This window comes from Mesitornis unicolor, unplaced genomic scaffold, assembly GCF_000695765.1.
Source record: "Mesitornis unicolor isolate BGI_N332 unplaced genomic scaffold, ASM69576v1 scaffold3593, whole genome shotgun sequence".
Classification (NCBI taxonomy): domain Eukaryota; kingdom Metazoa; phylum Chordata; class Aves; order Mesitornithiformes; family Mesitornithidae; genus Mesitornis; species Mesitornis unicolor.
Genome location: NW_010175175.1, coordinates 1 through 16,758, shown reverse-complemented (window position 1 = coordinate 16,758; position 16,758 = coordinate 1). Strand labels below are relative to the sequence as shown.

General features: G+C 35.9%; 1 protein-coding gene across 1 annotated transcript in view; it reads left to right on the top strand.

The window, feature by feature from the left end:
• The window catches only part of LOC104538174 (probable phospholipid-transporting ATPase IA), a gene marked incomplete at its 3' end in the record, with an annotated part of 20,903 nt that extends 8,258 nt beyond the window's left edge, over positions 1-12,645 (top strand). The window contains exons 5-9 of the mRNA XM_010181277.1: positions 2,375-2,420; positions 6,294-6,334; positions 7,224-7,297; positions 11,839-11,908; positions 12,518-12,645. Of these exons, the coding sequence (XP_010179579.1) occupies positions 2,375-2,420; positions 6,294-6,334; positions 7,224-7,297; positions 11,839-11,908; positions 12,518-12,645 (359 nt within the window). The remainder of the gene's footprint in view (positions 1-2,374; positions 2,421-6,293; positions 6,335-7,223; positions 7,298-11,838; positions 11,909-12,517) is intronic.
• Between the last annotated feature and the right edge of the window lie 4,113 nt (positions 12,646-16,758).

The window sequence follows — 16,758 nt, the reverse complement described above, 5'->3', positions numbered from 1 at the left end:
TCCTGCTGATACAGTTAGCACAATCCTCTCCTGGGTTACCTCTCTGGTAGGCAAGATACATTGTCCCCCTGGGTTGTATGGTTGTACGAAGCTCCTGTGCCACAGCGTTGAGTGGTCCTGCAAGAGACAATGATGTTTCTGTGTTTTTGTTCTATTTTGCATTTCTAGTATTTGCTGCCCAATAGTCAGCTTTTCCTTAAATGTCTTTGTTGCTTTCTCATTACATAAACAATATCCCTTAAAAAAAAATCCGCATAAAATCAATTCATATTCTTTCAGATATATTTAACTATACTGCTTTTAATGCTTACAGACTTACACCATCTGTCAGTGTCTAGGCAAAAAAAATCTGAGGCTGCTGCTACTGTACAAAATATCCTTTTTAAAATTATCTCATCAACTCGCTTTTATGCCATTTGTTTCTAACATTTGCTCTTTGCAACTTGAAGTGTACAGTCTGGTATGAGGGGGGAAGACAGAGAATAGGTTTATTGTTTTTTGCATAGATCAACTAAAACATTAAGGGTGTCGTTACTAAATACTACAGAGATACCTAAAGGCAATTCAAATACTGTTTTTCTTTCTATTAAGTTTACATTGTCTCAGTATGTAGTTAATTTCTGCTGTACTTAGTTGAAAGTGAATGAGATGAAGAACCTGATTGGGAGAATTTAGGTGCTAATTTAAAGGCTGTTTGTGTGTGTGTGTATATATAGATATCTGACGGTAACTTCATGAATTTCTCACTTGCACAGATGAGTTTCACAAACTATAGCCCAAATAAAGCAATTTACGTTGTTTTTGTAGTAAAACAGGTATGTAATTTAATGTTGCTTGCTGGTTATATCATGCAGGAATATTTGTCTGACTCTGACAGCTGTACTTCTTTTCCTGGGAAAGCTGACTGCTCACTGCATAGTAGAATATTCAGTGTGTTTTCTCTTAACTTTTTCATTATGTCTTAGTTTCTTTACAGGGTGAGATGTCTAAGATCTCCAAGAATGGTTGTCTTCATCTGATATTAAAGCAATATTAATTGGCTTTTGGATGGGAACCTTATATATCGATACCAATAAATATACTTACCAAAGTAACACTTTTAGCTCAAGAACCAAATGTTTCCTTTTCTGGAGTAAAATCCCAAGAAGCAGAAGATGTTAGCAGAAGACATTATTCATGAACAGCATATGTTTTCCATACATGCTTCAGAAGTGCTAGCTAAATTCTTGACACGCAGTGCTAGATTATCAGCTGTTACCTATGATTTTCACCCATCATACCTCAGAAAGCAACTGACATTAAACTGTTACTTTTCAAGCTTCAGGAGACTTTCTGTATGGGCAAATAAACACCTGCTTTGGTCAAGTTATTGTGTCTTCCCATTGATCAAAGGTTATTTATCTGTAAAATCAGCCATCTTTTTGAAAGGAGAATCTGCTGATAATCTGTGAAAATCTAGTAAAAAATAATACCTTGACTCAGTCTTTGCATAGTGATACAGTGACCTTTTGAGAGCTGCTAGCTCAGAGTCATACCAGCATTTTATTAGAAATAAACCTCTAAGTGGCTTGATTATTTTTCTTTCAATTTACAAGACTGTTTCTGATTTTCTTTCAGAGGTGTGAATTCTGTAGCCCTATTCAAAAAGCTTACCTAAACCAGTTAATTCTATTTAAATTAATTTTCTAAATCATGTTCCTGCTTGGGAAGAGCCAAGTTCATTACTTTTAAATACTGTGTTTGGACTAGTACTCTCCTAAGCTTTTTGTAGCTAAGATGAATTTGTTTGTGCATTGAAAACGCTGGTGGTTAGTAGCTGCATCAAAAGATTTCTGTCAAAAGGTTTCTCGCCACTGTATTAAAACTGAGGGACATCATGACTTGTTTAGAGTGGAGGGGAGGTTGTTGGTTTTTGTTTGTTTATCTGTTTGTCCTTGTCACTGTTACTGAAGTCTGCAAGCACTTATGTGTAGGTGAAATCATGTTTACACTGTTACTTGACTTCAGCTCTGTACAAGACACTTGTATGGAGAATGGTTCCATGATCTTTGCTCTGGTAGAATCCTCTCCCAGTTCCAGGAAAGGGCAAAGTTAAAGTACATGAATACACCACTTCCTTATATAAGGAACTTGTTTAGATAACGATTGCCAACATGAGAGGACATTTTAGTACAATACGATTAGCCTAGAACTAGGTGTGATTTCCCGATGATCATAACTATGCAAGTAATCCATAGTGCTGTTTAAAATGTTATTTAAATCGGTTTATTGAACTCATGAGTGGGAGGGGATAATACATGTGGTTTTTACCTTAAGTGTGAAAGCTTTATCATGTCAACAGAAGTCTTTAATGACTGTCCATTTTTTAATTTAGAAAAGGCATAAAGCTGATAATGCGGTGAACAAGAAACAAACTCAAGGTAGGAAATTTTTTTAAGCCTATTAATTGTGGTTGAGATGGGTTGGGTTTTGTTTATTTGTTTGGTTTGTGGGGTTTTTTTGTTTCTTGGGTTTTTTGGGGAGTTTTGGGGTTTTTTTCGCAAATGGTAGCAATGTAATCTGAACTGCTGACAGGTAATCGAGTGGGAAATTGCTTATGCAGGTTACTTCAAAATTTGGAGTATAAACAGTTGAAATAACCATTTTCAGTCACATTAGCCCCACAAAATGGAGTATATTAAGTTTATGAGGTTCCTAAGAAACTAATATTTATTCATTTAACACAGGTAATGCTGTAGCTGTTAAAAGATCATAACTACCATTATATTTAGTTGGCCTAGACTATGATGAAAAGTCTGTGTATTTTGAAGTCCAAAACACATTTTTTTTCAACCAGCAAATCTTGAATAATTTGATTTTGGAAAACACCAATTGGAAGGATAAGTCATAAAACAGAACCGTCTTTCTATGCCACTTCAAAACTGGATAAAGATGAATAGAGTTTTTTTGGCTTGTTTTTTTAATATTAAATCAGTGTAAGGGTTTGATAAGAGATAAAGAGGTCTTTAGTCAGTGCAACCAGACCAGAGCTTTGGAATGTGATTTTTTTTTTTTAAGATTTTGATAAAGAGAAGAAGTAGTATTAAATCAAAGGATTATTTTAGCTCAGAAAGTGAGGGAGATGTTAGCTAATATGTCCTAAATGCACTTGTCGGGTAGGAAGTTCAGGCTGAAGTTCTCGCTTTGCTGCTCTAACTTTTCGTGTTACCTGTTCTGAGGTAGGCCTCTCTTGATAGAGCTGGTCCTGTTCTTATAAAAAGGATGAGAAATGAGTGTCATGTGAATGTGATTACAGAAAGTATGAAAAATACTACAAAGAGGAGAATCTTACATGGAATCTTTTTAAAATAAATAACAAGCATAACCTTAAGGTTTTTAGGGATGGGATGTAGTCATTGACTAAAGATAATCAGAATTGTTTAGCACTGCTAACCACTGGAAATGTCTCTAATTTAAAAATATAAATTTTAAAGCTTACCTAAATTGTACATAAATCTTAAAGTTTACAATAAAATTTAAGGAGGGCAGAGTGGGGAAGACTTAAAGTTTAAGTTACTAAACTGAGTAGGTAGTTCAATGGAAGGTATGGACAGATTAGGACAAGGAGACAAATCTATTGACTGAAAGCACTAGAAATAGAGATCTCCAGAGAACAGGCCTGAAGAAAGAGATAACCTCTTATCTATATATAAAAAAGAAAGGAAAGCTTAATTGAGGCATCCAAAATTCTTTTATCAAGCATTCATAGCTTTTGAGATTGCAACCAACAGTCTTAGGTGGCAGTAAATATTGAAGTGTCTTTTCAGTATTTTTTTGTTGTTGTCCAGAGTGTACAAAGTTTTAAATTAATAAAAGACTTGTTTAACTGTCTTTCCTGCCTCTTCTCCTTGGTTGTCTCTCTTTATGCTCATTGGTGACTGGTTTGTAAAATTCCTGAATGTTCTGTGCATGCAGAACAGCAGCTTGGAAGCTGAAATTGTAATGAGGATACATAAAATATTGCTGGCCCTGAGAAACAAGTTTCTTAAGCTAATGCAGGATTCATATAAGTGCAACATTGATCCTAGTATACTGTCAAAGCAGTATTTAAATATACTGTAAAATATAGTCTATTGTCAAAGCAATAATTAAAAAATTAATTGGTATGGTACTCTCTTACTTGTTTCCATGTATTCAGCAGTTGTAACCCTGAAAATCAGCCATGTGCATAGTACACTGTAAATCCAGCTCCACCTTTGGTTGTCTTTTACATATACAAAATCGTTAATGAAATAACATGTATATGTATATGGGTTTCCCTTCATCTGTCTATTCCTAAAGGATCATCTGTATCTCAGTTAACTTTAAGTAATGACCTTTCTAAATTTCCATTACTATAAAAAACCCTTTGCAGAGGATTTTATTAGGCTTAATTAGGGATGATTTTTGTTACCTTAGGCTGCATACATATACAGCAGGGGACCGTCATACACTCTGACATGATGATGAAATATGTGTTTCTACAGTGTGGTGAAGTGGTCTTCTGTAGGGCAGATGGAGCACACTTTTGAAAGTTAGTTGTTAGAGACAGCTGAAAAATGAGAGATACAAATGTGAAAGCCATGCCGCAGAAGACTTCATGGCACAAATTCTCTGTGCATAGCAACACCGCTTTTGTTCTCCTAAGAAAATTGATTTAATTAAGTGTCAGTGTTTGTTAATTGTGCTTAAAAGCATACTGGTTCAAGTTAGGGTTAAAGTACTCTTCAGATTTTAGGTATTTCAACATGTTTTCATGAGTCAGACTCATCCACTTGTGAGCTGATTTTTAACCAGCTAAACCAGCAGGAAACAAACCCAGAAAGAAAAACTGACAGTTACCTTCCATTTAGCAGCTTAAACTGGTTCATCAAAGGGTCCAAGAAACACCAGTGGCAGCACCCTTTGGGCAGTGAGAGCACACACATTTGCATGGGGTGAGGGCAGAACAGGACCTTCCCTTTGCAGTGGCAATGCTGTGGTAGGTCAGTTTGGCTGCAGGTGAAGCAGCCTTAGGGTGTGTAGTATTTTAGTAATACAAGTGCTTCTTTGGTCAGCGCTTCTTAAGAAGCCCCTGGCTACCTCTGGCAGCATATTTGCATCTCGGACCTGCAGAACTCCACTGGTTGTTATTCTGCTATAGGTATTTCTGAATTTATCGTCTGGATGGCTGCAAGGTGTATTTTTAATCCTCATCATTTCTTTCATGTAGTTGATACCATGGCCCCACAAACAATATTGCTGACACAAGGGGATGGAAGTAGGTAGTTTTATCAATTATCAAATTATCAATTATCAAATGTTTTGATTTCCTTAGGACAGTATTATAACCAGTCCTCACTCTGTACCTGTAGTTCTCCCGGTGAAGGGAGATGATTTGTGAAAATAGATTTTATGTAATGATCATCTGATTGGTGAGCCAGTCATTAGAATATCTTGCTTACTGTCTGAAAGGAAGACTGCTCCATTTACCATTGCCCGGAGTATATCAGCACTAATAAATCTGGGGGAAGGAAGGGTAATAGAAGTTCTCTCTTCTTACAGAATTATTAGGCAGATTAGACAGCAGTTTGCAGAAATCGTTGAGATATACAAGAAGAGGGGTCAGTTTGGACAGAACCTAAAGGAAGGCTTAGATGTAAAGGCTATATGTATTCCCAGGTTTTGATCCAATTCTTTGAAATCAACACATGCTTGCGTAAGAATTGGATCATGATCAGGTTCTTAGTCAAACATCCTGACAGTTTGAAAGTCAGGAGACACAGTGAAAGAACATTCTCTTGGAGCTTTGAGTATTGATGGCAGTATGTTTTATTTTCATTTCATTTTCTTTTTGCACATCAGTCTTCAGTAGCTTTGTAACTGCTGATAAAAAGTCACTTTTATTATTCTGTGAAAACGCAATCTTGGCAATTAATTCTTGCCAATTTCATAACTTTTTTTACTTTGAACTTTTTATTCTAATTACTAATTTATTTTAGAAAAAAACACATTATCATGGAGTCTATATCAGATTTAATTGATTCTCAAACTCTGTAAAATATTTTGAATATTGAATTTGTAGTAAGATTTGATGGTGCAAAAACTGTTATACAAAATGTGTGTATTGTAATTGAAATGCTTGACCTGAATTTATAGAAACAAGACATGCTGTAAAATATTGTATAAACGACCATTGTCTGTATGGCTTTTCATAAGGATTCTTAACACATATCTGTATACTGCTTTCAGATTGTACAACTGGAAAATTCTTTTTTTTTTTTCTTTTTTTTCAGTACTACGAAATGGTGCATGGGAGATTGTCCACTGGGAAAAAGTATGTGTTTATGTTTGTGACTTTTAGAGCATAATGCAGATCTAATATTTACTTTATTTGTGCAAATAATTGTTATTTATAAGAATTAACTGGTATGGTGGGAAATGTATAATCTTTTGTATTTTATTTTTTGTTTGCTATTACTTGTATCTTAAAATGTACGTTTAAGTCAAGTCAGTTTTGGTGGCATGAGTGAGACAAAGCTGTTGTTAAATGGTGGGCTTTAAGTTCAGTGAAAAAAATAAATTGAATAATATGATTGACTTGGGAGTATTTGCATATGGCAAAATTATACAGTTCCTCAATATTATTTGGTGTGCCAAGTCAGAAACTTCTTTCTGGAAACTAGTTACTTTGTGTGTATTTGCTGCAGTTCTTTAGCTTAAGTCATGAGAACTTTAAAGACTGTTATGCAGTCGTTAGGAAGGGACTTCAAAGGTAACTTTCAAGGACTAAATGTTATGCTGTCTATGTGGTCCCTTAGTTTTATTGGTGTCCATAACTGAAAAGTTGAACAAAATTTAACCCACAGTAATGTGGAGGCCAGGTTTAGATGAAATTAGTTTATAACTTTGGAGAAGCAAAGGTAAGGTATATAGTGTGATACTACAGAACTGGGATCTTAGTGGGGTAGATTAATTTTGTCTTTAACTTCAGCCTTCCAATAAAATACAATAACTAGCAAAATTTACAAACTGCATAGAGAATGTTGGGATTAGGCCCATTTTCCTGTGATCTTTGACTACCTAATACTCACAGGCTTCTCTTAAGTATGTGAGTTTCTAGCAGTATTTCTAGCAAATTCAGCAGGTAAATATTTACTGTGCTTAAAACAAGGGGATAACATATGTTGTCTGAGACCATTAACCAATTCCGAGTTTTTTTTCAGGTAGATGTTGGAGATATAGTTATAATAAAAGGCAAAGAGTATATACCTGCTGACACTGTACTGCTCTCATCAAGGTAGAGATGCCCACTGATGCTTATAGTGTAGAGGCTGGTTTCTCTACCCTGCATTTATTTATTTATTTATTTATTTGTGATTGCTCCAAGGAAATAAGGAATAAACAAAAATGCTGCTGTTCTGATGATGCAGACTTCTGTTCATCCAGGGATTCATCTCTTCAGGCAGTGTTTCTTTAAACTGTGGCAATTACAGTTTAAAAATCACACTCGTTCAAATTACCTCTAAAAAAATCCTAGTAAGTCATTTTGTTGTTGGATGTAATACAAAAAAGGCTGATTCTCTGTCTAAAAAGTTGATCTCAATTGCCATATTTAAACAGATTGACTTTTTAATACATACCTAACAAATTGCTTCCTACAAATAAATTAAAACAGTTATATTACAGGGAACAGAAATGTTTTTTAATGGATATAGTTGCCAGTTTGATAATTGAATTAGAAAAAAAAATAACATGAGATGTGAACCATCAAATTAGCTCTATCTTTAAGAGCTGAACATTCACTTCATTCTCTAATAAATATGTTGTGAATAAAGTCAGCACTGAAAGCAAAACTTAATTTATAGCATGTAATGATGTGACTCTTTTTACATGGACAATCAGAGGTTGTTTATCATCATTTCCTTGGACAGTTTTATTTAAGAAGTCCACATCTTATGTGGAAGACGCACATTTTTCAACATCTGTTTGATCAGGTCAATAGACAACACATTGTATGATTTTTTTAAAATTAAAATTATTTTTATATAATCAGATATATTTGGATTTATTACTGTATGTTTACAATGCAATTTCCATACTTTTTTCTGGCACAAGCAGAAGCATTATTGTAATGGGAACGATTATGGATTAGATATAAACCCACTATGATCCCACTGAGCTTCATGAATCCACTGGTATATGCAACTGATAAGATTAGGATCTTACATATTTCTGTGGCAGACTGTGGTGTAGACCAGTACATTGTTTACTCCACTTTCCATTATATCTCAAAATCAAGTGTAGCTGTTTCTAAAACACTTCTATTAAATTATTATCAAGTGTAAAGTAGTTGCCAGATAATACTGTAAATTTCCCCCCCAGTCTTTCTTCAGTACTAATGTTTGTCATAACTTCAGATGTTTTTGTATTGAGTATCCTCTATAAACCTTTTACTTCTGCACTTGAAGAAGCATTTTTAAATTTTATTGGTGCTTCTTCATGAAGATCTTCATAGGCAATACACCATGCAGCAAAACCAGTTGTTCTATTGGCCTGATAATAGCTTCTGTCATGCTAACCCTAGAATTTTGCAAATGAAACAGATTACATCCTCTCAGAGCAGCTTCTTTATAATTGTCCTGAGTAAGCTCCTGAATTTGAGTCTTTGCCTTCACTATTTTGCCTAGTTGGATTTGGAGGGCACTTGTGTCTCAATGTTCTCCAATTGTAGTATACAAACAGAAAAATACCATTTGACTGGAAATTAGCCCTTCTGAGGCTTTTTCCAGCTGATGGAAACCCACATCAGGGTTTGATAAGTTGAAATAATCATCAGCTGCTGCTGGAGTTGTCAGGACTATTAACTCTTCATTTAACCTTACCTTACTGCCCTTGACAGAACACATTGTCCTAACTGACCAATTACTCACCTTGAATTTTCTGTCAGGTTTTCTTCTAGGATCCAGTTTGCAAAGGGGACTCCTTGAGTCGTGATAGCTTTTCTGGGCCCAGTTCAGGAATTTCTTCCAGCTAAAACTTCCTTCATAGTTGTATTACAAGGGTCCTGGTGCAGCCCTCCTTTCAGGAGAGAACCCTATGCCTACTACGTTACCTCTAATTCTGCCTGCATATCAACATGTGCTCTCCTTCTCCACCTCTCATGTCCACATGACCATGCATTCTTCAGGAAGACAGCCTCATCAGTTTTGCTTACCAGGTGTTTATTGATGCCCAATTACCTTTTAGGTTTCAGGAGCAGTATGAGCCTGTGGGCCTGGTTTTAATTCAAACTAATAATATTTGGTTCTTTTTACCAGCAATAGCAGTTTCTGGAGAATAAGAGGATCTTAATTCTTCTAGGAAACTATCATCTCTTACAGTGGGACACAATCCTATGAGATTTAATTCTGTTTGGTTCTTACTACTTCAGTGTAAACTGAAATTTACAAAGCCGAAACAAAACACACAATCATTTTCAGTATGTCTATGTAGAAAGATTCTTGTCACCTGGCTTTTCTGAAAAGTTGGTGGAAAATCTTCCATTGTGGCCATTTTTTTTTTTTTTAAGTAATGCATGGAGTGGCTGGGAACTGTCAGTTGAGAAAAAGCAGAACAGCTTTTTATTTTATTCTACACTATCAATGTGTTCTGTAGCTTAAAATTGGTGCCTTACAGTAGAACAGTTGACTCAAGTAAAAATGAAAATAGTCTAGCTTTTTTCTTTCTGACCTGATTAAAATAGATTTTGAAAAAATTGTCATCAGATATTTTAATTAACATGTATGTTTTGTATAATAATTACAAACTCTGTCTTTTTATCTTTGTCCATTTGTTTGGTTTTGGTTTTGTTGTTTGTTTTTTTTTTTTCCCTGTCACTTATTTTTCTGTTCTAATCATTTTCAAACTGGGATGTGTAGGTGACGGTAGGGGAAGTAGTGAAAGTGACCAATGGGGAACATCTCCCAGCTGATCTCATCAGTCTGTCATCAAGGTTAGAATAAACTAGTTGCACAGAATATGTGTATGTGGGTCCTCATATACCAAATATGAAGAACACTGCTGTGTTGATAATATTTGCTTTGCTGTTCACTTGTCTTTGAAAAAACCCATACATTTCTAAAATTAGAAAGGGTTTAGTTGATAAAAGTACAGATCATTAAAGTGTAAGTACACGATAACACTCCAAGTAATGAAAATTTATTTCATCTTCTTTGTTTTTACACTATCACCATGAAATTTTACCAGGCAAACTGCCATTTAATAAGCACACAGTAAAACACCAGCATGACTGTGTATTTAATTCCTTAGAACAAATTAAGAAAAGTGTACATGTTTATACGAACACAATATTTTCAGCAAATAATATAGTTGAATGTTGGTAGGGCTAGTGGAGGACCCTCTGCACAAACTTGGATGTTGCACCATCTCTGCTGCATGCGATACCAAAAGCAGCGCTGTTCTTGTGTATTGTGACAAAATGCATGTTTCTTAGATATGTCAGCTTTATGCTATTGTCTGCACTGTTACTGCACTTCATTTTTCCCTAACAAATCAATGGGCCTGCCTTGATCTAACTAACTTACTTTGGAGGTCACTGCTATCCGCTCCAGTATTTACAATTAAGCGTGTGTCTTGCTTGAAATGTCTTTACTGCCTTAGTCTGTTTTAAAAGTGCTTCACAGAAATATTGTTTGGTTTTTGTTGTTGACTAATAAAAATGCTAGAAATGTAATAATGTTTTATACAGGTGATTCCATCCAAACAATCTAAATAGAAGTTATTTAAATTTGTAGAAAAGTTTGCCAAGAAGAAAATGCTGGCCTGAAAACAGTTTCTCATCATGATCTATCACACTTTAATGCTTTTGCTTTACAAAAATGTGTTAGAATAGCCTACTTAACTTTATCCTACAAACATTCTAAAACTAAGTTGTGCGTCAGCAGCTAGTGTTGCATTAAGGAAGAAAATTTTTAAAAATACTTGATGATTGAATTTCATGCTAGAAAGGGAAGTAGTAGAAGCTTTGAAGTGGTGTAGAGGGTAAATATTTTTTCTTTTAAGTTGTAATAGGGTTTTATGATTTATTTGGTCCTCTACAGGATCAAAACTTTGTTCTATTGTAGATACAAGTAGTAGGCACTCTGTCCTCATGCCCCAAAAATGGGAGCTAGCTTGGAGTAATTCAGAAATCCTGACCTGTTAGACCTGTTCATGTGTGCGGGAAAGTAATTTTGTCCTTCTGTATCTCTGTTTTCCTAGTTAACAGTTCTATAATGGTTGTAATGCAATTTAAATTCTAAAAAAATTGTATTGAAAAATTTAAATGTGAGGAATAGACCATTTATCAGTATGTGTCAAATAGATTCAAACTATTCAATTACTAATGTTCTACATAAACTTAAAACTTTTATTAAAAAAAATTAAATTGCTTAAAGAAGACATATTTAAAAAAACTGTATTAAGTTATTCGTAATTTAGACGTGTTTTATAGGAGAACCCTTTACAAGAAAACTTTCATGTCTAAACTACTGCTGCCTATAGCAGTAGGCACTGCAGATGCACTACACTTGTGTCTGTATCTTAATCTCATGTAAAAACATAGAGAACCTTTGTTGTGTACAGCATTTTTAGCAGCCTTTCATTGAATATAAGTTTTGGCAAACTTTTTGGAAAATATCAAGTACTGTTGGTTTTTACAGATTTCGCTGTAAATTATTCCAGTTCTGAAGATTCGGTAAAAAATAAGAAAAACATGTTGGTGTAAATAGGTATTAAAGGATTACAGAAAGTCCATGGATTTTGACAATTTAAAATTAAGGATTTGTTTTTTCTTAATAGTGAACCACAGGCTATGTGCTACATCGAAACATCTAACTTAGATGGTGAGACAAACTTAAAAATTCGACAGGTAGGAATTTCCTTTTTGAGAATATTTGTAATATTAATTTAATATATTATCACTTAGAAAAACATATTTTGTGACATTAATGGCTATTTTAGAGGACTTTGAAATCTTAGTGGTTTGAATAAAAAGCTATGGGTTGTTTGCATCATAAAAGGTTCTGTTCAATTAATGAAGCAGAAGGAATGAATGGTTACTCCTAAGACATGCTTTGTGCTTCGTTTTAGGGTTTTTCCTTGGGAAAATAGGTAGAAACGTTAGTAGTTTTGATACTGGGTTTTTTTTTAGAGGATAGATGAGGGAGAAACCCTGCAGAAAGAAGCTGATGGTAGTGCCAGTATTGTCCTTCAGCAGCAATTTTTGACTGAGTGTGTTGTCTCTGTGCAGGGACATTCTTGATGAACTATATGATAGGTTATAACACTGTCTTCATCATGATGTTTTAAGATACCAAGGTGACTTTTTCACTGTCTGTAGCATCCAGTAGTGTGATGGCAAAGTGTAGCGGGTATCCCCACAGGCATAATGGTTTTCTGGTCTTGCACTATCAGATTCATAAGATTTATATATTGTAAAGTGATTTCTAATGTCGTGACAAATGAATTTTTTTTACAGGGTTTGCCACTAACATCAGAGATAAAGGACATAGAAAGCTTGATGAGACTTTCAGGAAGAATTGATTGTGAGAGTCCAAACCGACATCTCTATGACTTTGTTGGAAACATCAGACTGGATGGGCATGGGTATGTAAATCTGAGGAACATGATCTCAGCAGATTCAATCTATCTGTAAATAGCTATATGTTGTTAAACTACTAAAGTTAAAATATTAGTAATAAAGTCTTTATTCTGTTAAGACTGTAGAGGTAAACATCTTTGCTGATATATTCCTTATAAGACTTTATTCTTTTAAAAAATTAGAGGGGTCAAACCTTATTTCTAATGTCTACAACTTGAGTTTTTATATTAGCTGATCTTCAGGAAGCAATAGCAATTAATAACAGAAGGGAGTACTAATCAAATGCTGACAGTTCTGGAATATGTAACTCACTTCTTAAGCATCTCATTCATTGCCTGTTAGGTTTCTGTTATAGAAACTGAATAGAAGTAGTTTCTCGTCTGGTTTTGTTTGGTTTGTTTTTGTTTTAAATTATTGTTGTTTTATTCTGTTTCTCTGAGTCTGGAGTGGAACTGAGTCCATCGCTGTATACCTCAAATTCTTCTAATTTGGTAGCTGAAAGACATCCAATACCTTATATTGCTGAAAGTATGTTTCTGTAAAAATAGACCACCTCAGTGTGATTACAACATGCATGCTTGTAAAACTGCTTCAGAAATCCTTAAAATACTTAAGGGCTTACCAAATATTGATATCTGGAGTCTTCTGTGGATTTGAACTGAATGTGATACATTAGGAGTATAAAATTCATTACTACATCCAGATTTATTGAGTCCTTCATTCCCAGATTTACAGGATTTATTTTTTATTTGGTAGGCATTTATTTCTCCATATAAAATATTATTCATGTTTGTGGTTTTAGACTGACATATATTAAAAAAATACTTTTTTTTAAGATTCAATTTTTTAATTTACTGATTTCTTACAGATGCATTCTGGGAGTTTTCTGTCGCAAGAGTGTGGCTCTATTATAATTCCACTGTACTTGTCATTAAGAAGAGAAAAACATTTACCTGTAATTCTTCTCTGAAGGTAATAGTTATAATAGATCCACACATTCATCCTTCCTCCCTGGCTAAAGGGAAAAACATACTTTTTAATCTAATTACTTGATTTAAAAGAGAAACATTGAGCGTGCTGATGGCCAGTATGCCTCAAGAATGTGTAGGAACATGCCATCTGCTGGTCAAGCAATTTGTCACTTGAGAATTTCAGTTTTGAATTATTTTGAATATAGTTCTTGTGCAGTAGGATAGTTCCAAAAGTGTGGCTCTAATATAATATTTACCTTCAGTGAAAAAGAATTGCAGGTAAGTAACTCTTTTTGGATCCTGACCTTATTTTCAACCTGAAAAATCAGGGATAAGTTCTCTTTCTGCCCATATTAGAGGTAGCACAAACTCATCTAACTGGTATTTATTTATCCAGATCTTTAAGACATTCCAGGTTATGTAGATCCAGCAGTTTTGATTCCCGCTTTATCCACTACCATCTTAACATTTTTGCCAAAGCAGTCGATACTGAAAATGTATCTCCCTCTTCTTTCTTCTTTCCTTTTAAAGTAACTCATTGGAGTGCCATAAATGATGTATCTGGTTGACCTTTTCAGTCTTCTCTTTTCCCTTCATGGGAGAACAACTTAAAAAAAAAAGGTTCTCTTTTTGTCTTTTGGACCCTCAGTATTCAAGAATATATAACTCCACTGCAGTTACACAGAATCACAGAATGTTAGGAGTTAGCAGACATCTCAAAAGATCATCTAGTCCAACCCCCCTGCAGTGATCCAGAGCAGGATCACCTAGACTAGGTCACACAGGTATGCGTCCAGGCGGGTCTTGAATGTCTCCAGGGACAGAGACTCCACAACCTCTCTGGGCCCTGTTCCAGTGCTCCATCACCCTCAGTGAAAAAGTTTCCAACTTGAGGCTAATTCCGCTTTTCCTATCGCTTGTTCGTTGGGAGAAGACACCGACCCCTCCTTCGCCTTGTTACCCCCTCCTTTCAGGGAGTTGTAGAGGGGAATAAGGTCTCCCCTGAGCCTCCTCTTCTCCAGGCTAAACAGACCCAGCTCCCTCAGCCACTCCTCATAAGGGAGATGCTCCACTCCCTCAATCATCTTTGTGGCCCTGTGCTGGACTCTTTCAAGCAATTCCCTGTCCTTCTTGAACTGAGGGGCCCAGAACTGGACACAATATTTCAGATGTGGTCTCACCAGGGCAGAGTAGAGCGGGAGGAGAACCTCTCTCAACCTACTAACCACACCACTTCTGATACACCCCAGGATGCCATTGGCCTTCCTGGCCATGAAGGCACATTGCAGGCTCATGGTCATCCTGCTGTCCATGAGGACCCCCAGGTCCCTTTCTGCTGTGCTGCTCCCCAGCAGCTCTGTCCCCAACCTGTACTGATGCATGGGGTTGTTCTTCCCCCCGATGCAAGACCTTAAACTTACCCTTGTTGAATTTCATTAAATTTTTCACCGCCCAACTCTCCAGTCTATCCAGGTCTCGCTGAATGGCAGCACAGCCTTCTGGAGTGTCAGCCACTCCTCCCAGTTTTGTGTCTTCAGCAAACTTGCTGACAGTGCACTCTGTTCCTTCATCCAGGTCATTGATTAATATGTTGAATAGTACTGGTCCCAATACCGACCCCTGGGGGACCCCACTCGTTGCAGGCCTCCAACTGGACTCTGTCCCATTGATCACAACTCTCTTTGTTACTCAAAGTAACAAAGTTACTTTGCCTTTTGGCTAAATATAAAAATAAAAGAGGCCAAAAAAGTTTTCTTGGTATCCTTAGGTTTTGAGTGAGTTAATTCTTATCTCCAAAGTATGCACCTCTTTGTTATGCTCATGAATATACAAAAGTGTGTCAACTTGGTTTTAGTCAATGACAGTTAGGTAGAGAAAGACAAAAAGTTCTTGTCTTTAGCCTGGATAAATTTGAGATTATGATCAGACAATAGCTAAAGTAAATATATTGATGTAAAGACCTAAAGTAAATGTACTGCTGAAGACATTCTTTAAAAAATTTGGATAAGACTGAAGCATGCTTGATAAGAAAAACATTTTGTTATGTAAGCTTTCAAATGTGTCTTAGAAATTACTACCTCTTAATGTACGCTTGACAGCCCTGGCAAGAAATTATGCCGAAAGGGTATTTCCCCACTGAGAACATCCCTTGCTGCATACAGCCCAAATATGTTGCTGAGGAGTTGTTAGTTATGTAGCATACAAGAAGAATCAGATGAGTTGTAGTAGTTTTGAGAAAGCTGGGACTGGGAAACGGAGACCTGAAAGCAGTGTCAAGTCATCACACCATCACCTCATTATAGAGTGGGATAAGATCACAATGTTGAAGATCAGTAGCGTGACACCTGGAAGATCTGGGCTTTCTCTGCCCCTGGTTGTTTTGCTGTCTGTCTTCATCTCCTTGGTCTGTGCACCAGTTCTGCTGGCGACAGTTCTCGCTGGCTGCAATCCCAATTCACTTCTGATTGTCTTCCGAATAACAGACCCTTGACAATAAATTCTGGTTCCAAGTTGGAGAAGGGTATTCATTTGAGAGCCAGTGTCCTGACGGAAAGGAGAATCAGTGGATTCTGCAATAGAAAGGACTTTATGCATAGTCTTCACAGTTTTTAAGAAAGGAAAACAAAGAGGAAGATCAGAAAGTAGCAGGAAGAGTCTTTGAATTCACTTGGCTCTTCAAGGAGTGCAAGAATTAAGAGTGGAAGGTTTTGGCTTCTGCTTTCCTAGACTCTCCTGTATTAGTAGAAGGGGCATAAAGTCTTTTGGCATTTCAGAGAAGCTCCACGGTTGAAAAGGTTTCCAATTTATCTGTGGCAGACTTGTGTGTGACCAGAGAAAGTTATTTTTCTTTCATCTACTGTGACATTCACGCTAGTGTTAGTAGGCTAACAATATCTAATTATTCTTGGAATGACATGTAATCCACTCCTTCACTGAAATGTGTACATATTGTGCTGATGTCCAAAAGTCTTAGAATGATTCTGATCAAGGAATGCAAGTAAATAAATAAAAGTGCACAAGCAGTCTTTGGCAACAGGAGTCTTTCTTAATGATTCTTGTGTAATTCAAATCCCAGCAGTTTCTATCATACTTGAAAGTACACTTATTCTCTTAATTTTAGCCTTAGATGGAGTTTACCACCCGCTT